General features: G+C 41.3%; 1 protein-coding gene across 1 annotated transcript in view; it reads left to right on the top strand.

Moving 5' to 3' along the window:
• LOC137651500 (uncharacterized) overlaps nucleotides 1-12,835 on the top strand; it is a 160,582-nt gene that overhangs the window by 105,028 nt on the left and 42,719 nt on the right. The window contains exons 10-11 of the mRNA XM_068384727.1: nucleotides 4,213-4,313; nucleotides 5,158-5,348. Of these exons, the coding sequence (XP_068240828.1) occupies nucleotides 4,213-4,313; nucleotides 5,158-5,348 (292 nt within the window). The remainder of the gene's footprint in view (nucleotides 1-4,212; nucleotides 4,314-5,157; nucleotides 5,349-12,835) is intronic.

Raw genomic sequence — 12,835 nt, 5'->3', positions numbered from 1 at the left:
ATCATTAGCTATAAATGAGTAAAAGTTTCATAAGCTTTATACATACATACATACATATACCATGGCACTTCCTCCAATTTTGGGGGGTAGCCGACATCAACAAAGAAACAAAAACAAAAAGGGGACCTCTACTCTCTACGCTCCTCCCAGCCTAACAAGGGACTCAACCGAGTTCAGCTGGTACTGCTAGGGTGTCACAGCCCACCCTCCCACATTATCCACCACAGATGAAGCTTCATAATGCTGAATCCCCTACTGCTGCTACCTCCGCGGTCATCTAAGGCATCGGAGGCATCAGCAGGGCCTACCGGAACTGCGTCACAATCGCTCGCCATTCATTCCTATTTCTAGCACGCTCTCTTGCCTCGCTCACATCTATCCTCCTATCACCCAGAGCTTCCTTCACTCCATCCATCCACCCAAACCTTGGCCTTCCTCTAGTACTTCTCCCATCAACTCTTGCATTCATCACCTTCTTTAGCAGACATCCATTTTCCATTCTCTCAACATGGCCAAACCACCTCAACACATTCATATCCACTCTAGCTGCTAACTCATTTCTTACACCCGTTCTCACTCTCACCACTTCGTTACTAACCCTATCTACTCGAGATACACCAGCCATACTCCTTAGACACTTCATCTCAAACACATTCAATTTCTGTCTCTCCATCACTTTCATTCCCCACAACTCCGATCCATACATCACAGTTGATACAATCACTTTCTCATATAGAACTCTCTTTACATTCATGCCCAACCCTCTATTTTTTACTACTCCCTTAACTGCCCCCAACACTTTGCAACCTTCATTCACTCTCTGACGTACATCTGCTTCCACTCCTCCATTTGCTGCAACAACAGACCCCAAGTACTTAAACTGATCCACCTCCTCAAGTAACTCTCCATTCAACATGACATTCAACCTTGCACCACCTTCCCTTCTCGTACATCTCATAACCTTACTCTTACCCACATTAACTCTCAACTTCCTTCTCTCACACACTCTTCCAAATTCTGTCACTAATCGTCCAAGCTTATCTTCTGTGTCTGCAACCAGTACAGTATCATCCGCAAACAACTGATTTACCTCCCATTCATGGTCATTCTCGTCTACCAGTTTTAATACTCGAGCATTCACCTCTCTCACCACTCCATCAACATACAAGTTAAACAACCACGGTGACATCACACATCCCTGTCTCAGCCCCACTCTCACCGGAAACCGGATTATATTATTCAGAGCATATTCCACAGGAGACTTTTATTTAGATTTATATTTTTTTCTTTGTGAATATAAATAATTTTAGCTTGGAAGTATTGATTAAATTAATGAATTATTAGTCATTGAATGAAAAGTTATAAAATTATACAAGAATGAAATGTAGATTTAAGTAGGACTGGAATGTTAATGCTAGCCAAATATGGTTTCAGAAACATATTTTTATTTTTGTTGGCAAAATCCTGTTAACCATACTGCAAAACAAGGAGAAAATTACTTAAGTTCAACCTGGCAGACTATGAATCCAGGCTCCATAGAACATCTGGGAGGTTTATTTAGTTTGTATTTTGGGGTTAGTTGAATTTTTTTTTTCCTTTTTTATGAAAGATCTAAATATGGGTTTGTGCATGGAAAAATATTTGCAAAAAAAGATTTTGTCACAAGTTCATTACTTTAATTAGTCCAAATTGTTGTTTTAGGTTTTAAAACTTCTTGCATCCCCTTAGATTAATGTAAATAAGATCTGTGGAGCTTTGCAGAGTCTTATAGTTAAAGAATAATAGCACACAAAAGTTCAGAAGACAAACTGGGTTACATCATTCAGGCTGCAGAACATTATTGACTGGTCAAACAAAAAGTCACTGCCTGCATTGGTAAAACTTAGTCTTATGCTTTCACAAGTCCTAAATAAAAATTTAAAGCCATTTATGTGTCAAATCATAAAGCCAGAACATTGCAAAGGTTGAATTTTATCTCGAGGAAGCTCCAATTAAAGTAGAATTGACAGTTACATATTTTTTAAAGGTTTAGGATATTGATACAGCCCTAGTGTCATTACCCTGGGCCTTAATTTGGGATGCTTATTCTCAATAACATTCATATAATCTGTTAAAATTACTTGATTCAATCCAAATTTTCTTGGATTCTTTAAAACTTTCCTCCTATCACTCTGATGGGCAAACATTAACCATGACCCTTCTTCCAAAACATTGATTTTCCAAAAATAATTCTTTATGACTTTTAACATGAGCCCATTATGCATATATAATAACAAGGATAGAATGGCAAAAGATTGAGAAAATAGAGGGTGAAAGGAGGTTGTGCCTTAGCAGTAGAATTAGGGATTCATGAGAAATCCTTGTCTGCCAATTTCCAGAATTTGACAAAAGTGAGGGTCACCCAAAATTGTATGTAAAGCTGGCCAGGTGCTGCAAGACTGAGATTGGGTACCAGCATGTAGGCTTAAAATGTAGAGGGATATTCTTTTCAAATTTTTGACTCATCCTTTTAAGCTCATGTGAAGAACTTGAATCAAAGAGCTTGTTCTATGGTTAATACTGACCTGCACTATAAACACAATCCTTAGATGCTCCTATTATGAAAGGTGTCTTTAAGTCTGTCACTATTAAAAGGCCTCCAGTAATCAGGTCTATTTTTACCTCCGCCAGGAGGTTATGTTTTCGGTTCGGTTTGTTTGTTTGTTTGTTTGTTTGTTTCTCTGTTTGTCTGTCTGTCTGTGGACAACGTAGAGGCCACATTTCTACACGGAATCACTTCAAACTTGGCCAAGTAGTTCCCCAATGTGTATGGAAGAACTGATTAAATTTTGGTCAAGGTCACCCCAAGGTCAAGGTCACAGGGGTCACTGGTGTCACTATGACATAAGTGGCCATATCAAGAGACAGAAATAAAGCACTGACTTTTGCATAAGCCAACAGGGAAGTCCTAGTCCAGGCGCAACCCATGGGTGATGTTCAAATTTATAAAGGTCAAAGGTCAAGGTCATATTGGTGCATTATATCAATGTCATATTAAGTATCAGTGGCAAATGAACAAAGATCACTTGAAGGTCAAAAGTCAAGCAGGTCACTTGAAGGTCAAGGTCACGTGAAGGTCAAGGTCACGTGAAGGTCAAGGTCACCTGAAGGTCAAGGTCACGTGAAGGTCAAGTACATTTGAAGATCAAGGTCACTTGAAGCCAAGGTCATGTGAAGGTCAAGGTCACGTGAAGGTCAAGGTCACTTGAAGGTCACGTGAAGGTCAAGGTCATGTGAAGGTCAAAGTCACATTAAGGTCAAGGTCACCTTGGCGGAGGTATGTCCTCTACGAGGACCATGTCCGCGTTCAGGACTTGCTCACTTGTTTAGAAATGAGATGGGGTCTTAGAATGTTTAGGTTTGAGTTTTAAATCTTTGAAGTAACATTTTACTTATAAATTTCATGGCTTAAACAATTTTTCTATTAGCATCGACTTCAGTTGATTTTTAATAACATGCAATCACTATCTTTTAAGGTGGGCTTTGCAAGCATAAGCTGGTTTTGTATTTTTTGCCTTCAGAGATGAATTATTTAAAGACAAAGTCTGTTACAATTTTCTCACTTCCCCTCTGTAGAAATGGTTGTAACCTTTTAATCTGGATATAGTTTTCTTTGTCTGGTAATAGCCATTCAGTATTTTTTGGACAAGCTATGGATATTACAGATAGTGTGTGTAATTTTCTATGTGGGATTACATCTATTTCATCCTCTGTCAACAAATTTAAGTCTCATTTCTAGTTAAAAGTTTGGTCACGAAAACTTGCCATGAATTGAATCCAAGGTATGTAAAAGCCTTGAAAGACCCTGCTTCGCCAAGCTAGGACTAGGGATTATCAGACAACAATGGCTTTTGATAATTCGGCAAGAAGACTTAAAGGCTCCCTCAAACTCCCCATCCTTAGCTCACAAGAATACTGAGGTTGCAGACACCAGTAACTATAGAGTTTAAGTGGATCTTGAACCCCCTTATAACAGATTGCCAGGGAAGAATATTTCCAATAGGCAATTTGATCTAGGTCTCATGTTTCAAGAACCTAAAGGTAAAATTCTGGTACACCTTAGGGTGAATTATGTCAAATACTTAAGGAGATTGTACAAATCTTAATCTTGCTAATAGTTTTTTTTGTGTGTATAACTTATTTTGAGTTATTTCAATATATTTTGTTTTTCAGATGTCACATACATTGAAGGAGTATCTATAGATACAGATGGTAATATGGATGATGCTGGAGTCACTCCATACCCTGTTCATGAAATTCCCAAGTATTATTCAGTAAGTACAAGGTTTGCTTTTATATTTTTTATGATTGCTTTTACTGTTGTAGCATTTATGTAGGTATTACATAGGTAATTTAATGCCTTATAAGTTTATATTTTAAATAGATTTTCTCTGGCCCCTACATTCCATCTCTGTCAATTCCATTACAAAATTTTTCTTGGTTTATTCACACCACATACAACTTTACCATTTACTTTATAAATGTTTCATGATAAACACTTAATCTACTGGTTTACTGGTCACACTAAAATAAACAATTCAATACTGATTTTTGCTTCATAATTGTAGGAAGGACAATCACATTTTAATGTTGAACAGTATGGTATTCACTGATTGTCAACTGCTATTATTATAATTTCAGAATAGTAATTTTCTGCATCTAACTGATCCCTTTTACATTCCCTCAAGTTCTTATTCTGATTCACTGAGTCATAACCAGTGATAGAGCATTTCAATTGGATATTCAAGTACTGCACACTACAGGACATACAAAAATATTAATGATGAAGCATGATGGCTGTTGTGGTATACTATACATATTGTGTAATGTGTTTCTTTTGAATTTTATAATCACAAAGTACCCAATCTTCAGGCAGTATCTTATGTTCTTTCCTTTCTCTGTATCTGAGGACTTGAAGGTTCATGGTTTAGGTCTTGTCTCTGGAAATTACTCCTATATAACCTGTATTAAATATTGTAAGTTCCCAAGATATTATTTTACTCGTTAAATTTTTTAAAGTTGTTAAAATACATAAAGTTTTTTGACAGATTATAAAATGAATAATGTAGTAACTTGTAATTTTTGCATGATGCTAACCAGGTTATTTTATATTTACAGAATGTTGCTGGAGTTCTTTCAGATATTGAATACAGCATGGATACAGGGAAAAAGATACAAGATGCTAAACCCAAAAAAACATGTTTCAATTGTTTAGGAGATCATAATTTTCAAGAATGCCCGGAGCCATCAAATCCGCAGAGAATTGCAGCTAACAGAAAAAAACAGAAGAGCAGTAGAATATCAAGTGTGTAAGTAAATTTCTAATCATGCTTGTTTATTTACATAAATCATAAGTTTCTTGTTTATTATTAATGTCTACTAGAGCATTTAACCCTTTAGTACCAATTGTCAAGTGTGTGCATCCTCTTTTCATTAAAACACATTGTATCTTGTGGATAAGATGTGATCATGAACATACTCTCCTACAGAATTATTGTTTTCAGAACTTCCTTGCTTTTGGTTTGTGCTTTATTTTGTTCCATGGAATCATATGAGAACCTGACTTAGCAGTACTATAATGGATTAGAGGCTTTTAAAATATTCCAATGAAGACATAGCCACTGGAATATCTTTCTGGGTCTAATCTTGATTTTAAGAAATGGATCAGGAAACCTAGGTCCTGAAGAATTTGCAAGACTCGGTTTGTGTCCCTGAGGCATAATTCTCTACCCAGACTAGCCAGTCGTCCAAGTAAGCAATGATGCGAGTCTCTGCAACCAAAGGAGTTTGATCACTGACTTTGCTAGTTTTGTGAACACCCTTGGGGCTATATTGAAGCCAAAAGGCATCACTTTGAACCTGGAAGTTGGGAGAGTTATAAGAACATGCCAATAAGTGTCACTAGATATAGAATACAGGTCCAATCCCCTTGTAGTAATTGGTAGACATTTGTTAAAGTTTGTTTTTTAGTTTTTATAGGAAATATTTATTTTGGTGGTGTTGCTGTTCTTAAAATATTTTATTTTTCAATATTAAACTTAGCCGGTGATTATATAAGCTGCAACTCTGTTGCTCGACAGAAAACTCTACGTTAAAAATCCGCCAGCGATCGCAATGCAGGTAGGGGGTGTACTTCAACAGCGCCATCTGTCGTGCAGGTACTCAGTACTCAATGTAAACACAGAACTCAATTTTCTCTCTGTCGGGCTACCGGCAAGACCTACTAATTCGCTGTTACTAACTGGATTTGTTTTCACAACTATTTGGTGAAGTACACTATTCTAGTTTTGAGCTTTCGCTATGCAGGTGTTTTATCTTCATCTCAAAACTTGAACTCGTTTTGGATAGATTTAATTAGGGTGACAAAGAGAGTATGGACTCTCTTTCACTTTTAAATGGCCGACCCTTCCCTTAGACGGAAGTGTGTTTAGGTTTTTAGTAATTTTGCTTAACACGTTATAGATCTATATATTTTATATCTCTCCGCCTTTATTAGGCCTCTTCGATTAACTTTCCATTTATTATAAACATATAAAAATAAATTTTTATGTTTTGTTTATATGCGACCTTTCCTGATAGTAGGCGGTCCTAACTTGGAACCGAAGTTAATCAACGTTGAGCCCGTTATATCGTATTTAGCCTTTAAAGAATTTAAAACTTTTTAAATGTAATGTTTTATGAAAGAATTTCTTTGATAGTCTCCGTACTGTTTTCAAAGATGAACTAACGTTTAGACTACGCAGTTGTTGACGTTCAGGACGTTCAACATGCGCTCTATCGTTACGATAGAGAGAGAGTGTATCACGGTTTCACTTTGCAGTAAGAGTAAATTGTTTCTGACGTTTTGTTCATTCTTTCTTAGCTTAAATGTTTTAAATTCTAAATTAAAGGAACTTTTTATTTGGAAAACCTTTCAGTTTTTTCCTTTAGTCAAATAACATTTTTTTTTTACGATATATAATTGGGCTCTTCTCTTCTCTTAGGTGCGAAATCAAGAGAGAAAGAGAGAGAGAGATAGAGACGGAGGGAGAGAGAGGAGAGAAAACGTTCCGTTCAAGCGGGTAACGTTGTTCTCGTGTTACTCTCGTCCCTAGTCTCTGTACGGGGAGGAAGGTAAAACGTTTCTAGGTTTTCATTCTTGTCCCCAGGCTATGTGCGGTGAGAGATTGAAAACATAGTTTATATGAACTAGCGTTTAGTCTCTTTCCCAGCCACTGAATTTTTTATCTTAATATATGTTTTCTGTTTTTTTTTGCTAGTATTAATGAGCTGCATTTTACGACTGATTTCGCAATTACTACCTTTTAATGAAGGGTAGAATTGCGTGTTTCAGGTAGAAATCAGTAAAAGTTTCGATTTCAGTGAAATAAGTGCAAAACAGAAAATCGATAAAGTGATATGCGCAAAGTGTTACAGTGTTGCGTCCGAGGGTTCGTCTGTTCGTGCCTGTCGTTCACCTAGTCCGGGACCTCTTGCAAGCTCCCAAGCCCAGGGGAGAAGTAATGTCGAACGACTTATGGGTTCGAGAGGCCTTGATCAACGAACAGACGTTTTCCCTCTGTGGTTTCGGGCGTATCTACCCAAGATCGCCCCACCCACTCTAAGACGAGAGAGCCCATTTATTCCTCGTCTGCGGAAGAGGTTTCTCGTAAGAAACCATGGACCAAGGTCTCGCGGCTTATTAAGCGCAAGTCGGTCTTTTCCGCGCAAGTCCAACGGCCCAGTTGTAGCCACTGGGTCAGTTCGGACTCGCTGCAGTCTTCCGACGACTGCTCACCTCCTAAGAGAGGCAAAGCGGTACCGCATCAGGCAGTCACACCGTCTGTTGCCGCACCTGCTCCTGTAGACCCTAAGTGGTCTTTGCTGCAGAACATGCAGTCTCAGTTAACGTCATTGATGCAGGACTTTCGTGCGGAGAAGGTTGACACTGCACCAACCTCTAGCCTACAACCAACCACGGTTGTGCGTCCTGTGGACGCTGAGGCGACCTTCTGCCGCACTCCAAGAGAGTCCCGCCACCCATGCGTTCCAGTGTACCCTGCCAGCCGCATGTTGACGTTCAGCGACGCACGGAACCTTCCGCTGACGTTCGCGAGGTACAACAACAGTCTAAGTTGTTTTGTTTTGACGCGGTGCGTCAACCTCCGCATTCTAGAGTTGTTTTGACTGCTCAGTATAGACAGTCAAAGCAGTCTCGAGTGGACACTGTACGTCCTCACACACCTGTTGTGGTTGACAGTTCAGTTGTTGACAGTTCACAGACTGTCAAGCAGTTACATGACGTTGCCTTCTCGTCTGCTACTTATGCACCAGTGAGAGACTCACTGAGGTAACCTAGCTTTTATCGGACAAGGTTCCTGTAGATGAGGAAGTTGCTGTTCTCCCTCCTACTGATATTCCCTTGAGGACTCTGTCAGATGGAGAGGAGCCTTAAGCTGCTTAGCCTCCTATGGACTTTAATTAAATCATGATGATTTTTTTAAGGATCTTCGTCCGGATCTTGTAACTGCTGCTCCTCGTTCGCCTTAACGTCAGAACTTACACTAGGCCTAGCTACTTCGAAGCCGTTGTTTTTAAGCTAGTGCTCTCTCGCTCTCCTAGAGAGCGTTACGTTGGCTAGGCGACTGGTTTTTGCAACAGGAGGAGTTTTAGGGATACAGCCTTTGATTTCCCTTCTTTTAAACTGGCTTATAGAGCGAGAGTCTGATATGACACGAGTGAAGTTCTCGGCTTGGGAGTTCATGCCTCTGCCCAGATAGACTTCTCAATTCTGGTAGACTCGCCCTGGCGCCTAGCCAGGAGACGCTCCAAGTTGTTTACAGGTCAACTTCTCAGCTTTTGTCGAGCCTTTGAAGTTTTGCTGTACTATTATGTCACACATAACAAGGCTTTCAGGGATGGTAAACGGTTCCGCCTCAGTCGCTAACCCCGTCTGTTGCCACACCTGCTCCCGTAGACCCTAAATGGGCTTTGCTGCAAGACATGCAGTCCAAGCTTGCGTCCTTGATAGAGGACTTAAATGCGGAGAAGAACCTTCTGGCCAACAACCTTCCAACCGGTCGGTTGTGCGCCCTGTTGACGCTGAGGTAACCTACTCGCGTCTGCCAGTTGAGGTGGTTCCTCCTTCTGGCCAACAACCTTCCAACCGGTCGGTTGAGCGCCCTGTTGACGCTGAGGTAACCTACTCGCGTCTGCCAGTTGAGGTGGTTCCTCCACCGATGCGACCCAGTGTGGGTTGCCAGCCGCACGTTGACGTTAAGCGACGCTCGGAGGTGGTTGTTGACGTTCAGGACGTTCAACAACCAGCAGAGGTGACTTGTTGTGACGCAGTGCGTCAACCTCAGCAACCCGGTAGGGTGTTGACTGCACAACCCAGACGTCTAGACAGTTTCGGGTTGACGCTGTACTTCCTCGCGCACCCATGGTTGTTGACAGTTCACAGACTGTGCAGCAGTTCCATGATATTGCGTCCGGCTCCGTCACGCATCCACCAGTGCGACCGGATTCAGCGAGTCAGACGTTGCCCACTCCGTTGCCGTTTCCTCATCAGTTTCGGATGAGGAACCCTCTGATGAGGACGTTGCTGAACAAGACGATCAGCCCCCAGCCCTGCTATCCATCCAGAAGATGCTGAAGAAGGAACGCTGCTCAGTCAGGCTGTGGATGAGTCTGGTAGGGACACTGTCATCCGTGGATCAATTTGTGTCACTAGGAAGTCTACACCTCCGTCCTCTTCTATACCATCTAGCTTTTCACTGGAAAAAGGACAAGACGCTAGAAGCGGTCTCGATCCCGGTTTCCGGAAAGATAAAGTCTTGTCTGACTTGGTGAAAGGACTATATCAACCTAAGAGAGGGTCTTCCCCTGACTGTTCAGACTCCCAACCACGTTCTCTTCTCGGACGCATCGGACGTAGGCTGGGGTGCGACATTAGACGGTCGGGAATGCTCGGGATTATGGAACTCGATTCAAAGGACAATGCATTTCAACTGCAAGGAGCTACTGGCAGTACGTCTGGCCTGGAAAAGCTTCAGGTCTCTCCTTCAAGGCAAAGTGGTGAAGGTGAACTCGGACAACACCACGGCTTTGGCGTACATCTCCAAGCAAGGAGGGACCTACTCTCTGACGTTGTACGAGATCGCAAGGGACCTCCTCACCTGGTCAAAAGGTCTAGACATATCACTAGTAACGAGGTTCATCCAAGGCAACTTGAATGTCATGGCAGATTGTCTCAGTCGGAAGGGACAAATAATTCCAACAGAATGGACCCTCCACAAGGATGTATGCAAGAGACTTTGGGCCACCTGGGACCAGCCAACCATAGATCTCTTCGCAACCTCGATGACCAAGAGGCTCCCAATATTTTGCTCACCAATCCCGGACCCAGCAGCAGTTCATATAGAGGCCTTTCTCCTAGATTGGTCACATCTAGATCTATATGCATTCCCTCCGTTCAAGAGTGTCAACAAGGTACTGGAGAAGTTCGCCTCTCACGAAGGGACAAGGTTGACGCTAGTTGCTTCCCTCTGGCCCGCGAGAGAATGGTTCACCGAGGTACTTCGATGGCTAGTAGACGTTCCCAGAACACTTCCCCTAAGGGTGGACCTTTTACGTCAGCCACGCGTAAAGAAGGTACACCAAGGCCTCCACGCTCTTCGTCTGACTGCCTTCAGACTATCGAAAGACTCTCGAGAGCTAGAGGCTTTTCGGAGGAGGCAGCCAGAGCGATTGCTAGAGCAAGGAGAACATCCACCCTTAGAGTCTACCAATCGAAGTGGGAAATCTTCCGAAACTGGTGCAAGTCAGTATCCGTATCCTCGACCAGTACCTCTGTAACTCAAATAGCTGACTTCCTCTTATATCTAAGGAAAGAATGATCTCTTTCAGCTCCCTCTATCAAGGGTTACAGAAGCATGTTGGCAGCAGTCTTCCGTCACAGAGGCTTAGATCTTTCCAACAATAAAGATCTACAGGACCTCCTTAAGTCTTTTGAGACCACGAAGGAGCGTCGTTTGGTTACACCTGGTTGGAATTTAGACGTGGTACTAAGATTCCTTATGTCAGACAGGTTCGAACTGCTACAATCAGCCTCCCTGAAAGATCTCACCTTAAAGACTCTTTTCCTGGTATGCTTAGCCACAGCTAAAAGAGTCAGTGAGATTCATGCCTTCAGCAAGAACATCGGATTCTCATCCGAAACGGCTACATGTTCTACAACTTGGTTTTCTAGCCAAAAACGAGCTGCCTTCTCGGCCTTGGCCAATATCGTTCGATATTCCAAACTTATCGTATGGTTGGAAATGAACTAGAAAGAGTCTTATGCCCTGTAAGAGCTCTTAAGTTCTATTTAAAACGAACTAAACCTTTACGAGGCCCGTCTGAAGCTTTATGGTGTTCAGTTAAGAAACCATCTTTGCCTAGTCAAAGAATGCTTTATCCTATTTTATCAGACTGTTAATACGAGAAGCTCATTCCCATCTGAATGAGGAAGACCAAGCTTTGCTGAAGGTAAGGACACACGAAGTTAGAGCTGTCGCAACTTCCGTGGCCTTTAAACAAAATAGATCTCTGCAAAGTATAATCGACGCAACCTATTGAAAAAGCAAGTCAGTGTTCGCGTCTTTTTATCTTAAGAATGTCCAGTCTCTTTACGAGAACTGCTACTCTCTGGGACCATTCGTAGCAACGAGTGTAGTAGTGGGTGAGGGCTAAACCACTACAATTCCCTAATTCCATAACCTTTTTAATCTTTCTCTTGAAATGTTTTATTATTGTTTTTGGGTTGTCCGGAAGGCTAAGAAGCCTTTCGCATCCTACTTGATTTGGCGGGTGGTCAAAGTCATTTCTTGAGAAGCGCCTAGATTAGAGGTTTTGATGAGGTCCTGTTGTATGGGTTGCAACCCTTGATACTTCAGCTCCTAGGGGTCGCTCAGCATCCTAAGAGGATCGCGAGGCTCCGTAAGGAAGACGTACTTAAAAAGGCAGAGTAATTGTTCAAGTCGACTTCCTTACCAGGTACTTATTTATTTTATGTTTGTTATTTTGAATAACTGCTAAAATGAAATAAAAAAATCCTTAGCTCATAATAATGTAAACAATTATTGCTGGTCTCTACCCACCCCCCTGGGTGTGAATCAGCTTATATAATCACCGGCTAAGTTTAATATTGAAAAATGTTATTTTTATAATAAAATAAATTTTTGAATATACTTACCCGGTGATTATATATTAAAGGACCCTCCCTTCCTCCCCAATAGAGACCCAGTGGACCGAGGAGAAAATTGAGTTCTGTGTTTACATTGAGTACTGAGTACCTGCACGACAGATGGCGCTGTTGAAGTACACCCCCTACCTGCATTGCGATCGCTGGCGGATTTTTAACGTAGAGTTTTCTGTCGAGCAACAGAGTTGCAGCTTATATAATCACCGGGTAAGTATATTCAAAAATTTATTTTATTATAAAAATAACATTTTTCCTCGTTTCCTTTCCTCACTGGGCTATTTTCCCTGTGGGGGCCCCTGTTCTTAAAGCATCCTGCTTTTCCAACTAGGGTTTTAGCTGAGGAAGTGATAATAATAATTATAATAGTGGTCTTCATCTTGAATGTGTTGCATCTGATATGTGTTCTGAGACGAGACAGTTCGAGGATCACTTCTCTCAGGCGAGTTTTTTTTCAGTACACTGAATAAGTCTTGGAATTTAGAAACTTAAATTTTTCTTTGGCTCCTTTTTGCAGCATTATGCTGACAAAGGAGTAGAGTTCTATGGTTTTGGCCTGATAGAATTAGTGTCCTG

This window comes from Palaemon carinicauda, chromosome 13 (genome assembly GCF_036898095.1).
Source record: "Palaemon carinicauda isolate YSFRI2023 chromosome 13, ASM3689809v2, whole genome shotgun sequence".
Taxonomy (NCBI): domain Eukaryota; kingdom Metazoa; phylum Arthropoda; class Malacostraca; order Decapoda; family Palaemonidae; genus Palaemon; species Palaemon carinicauda.
The sequence above is the reverse complement of the archived record's forward strand: the minus strand, read 5'-3'. Positions and strand labels throughout refer to the sequence as shown.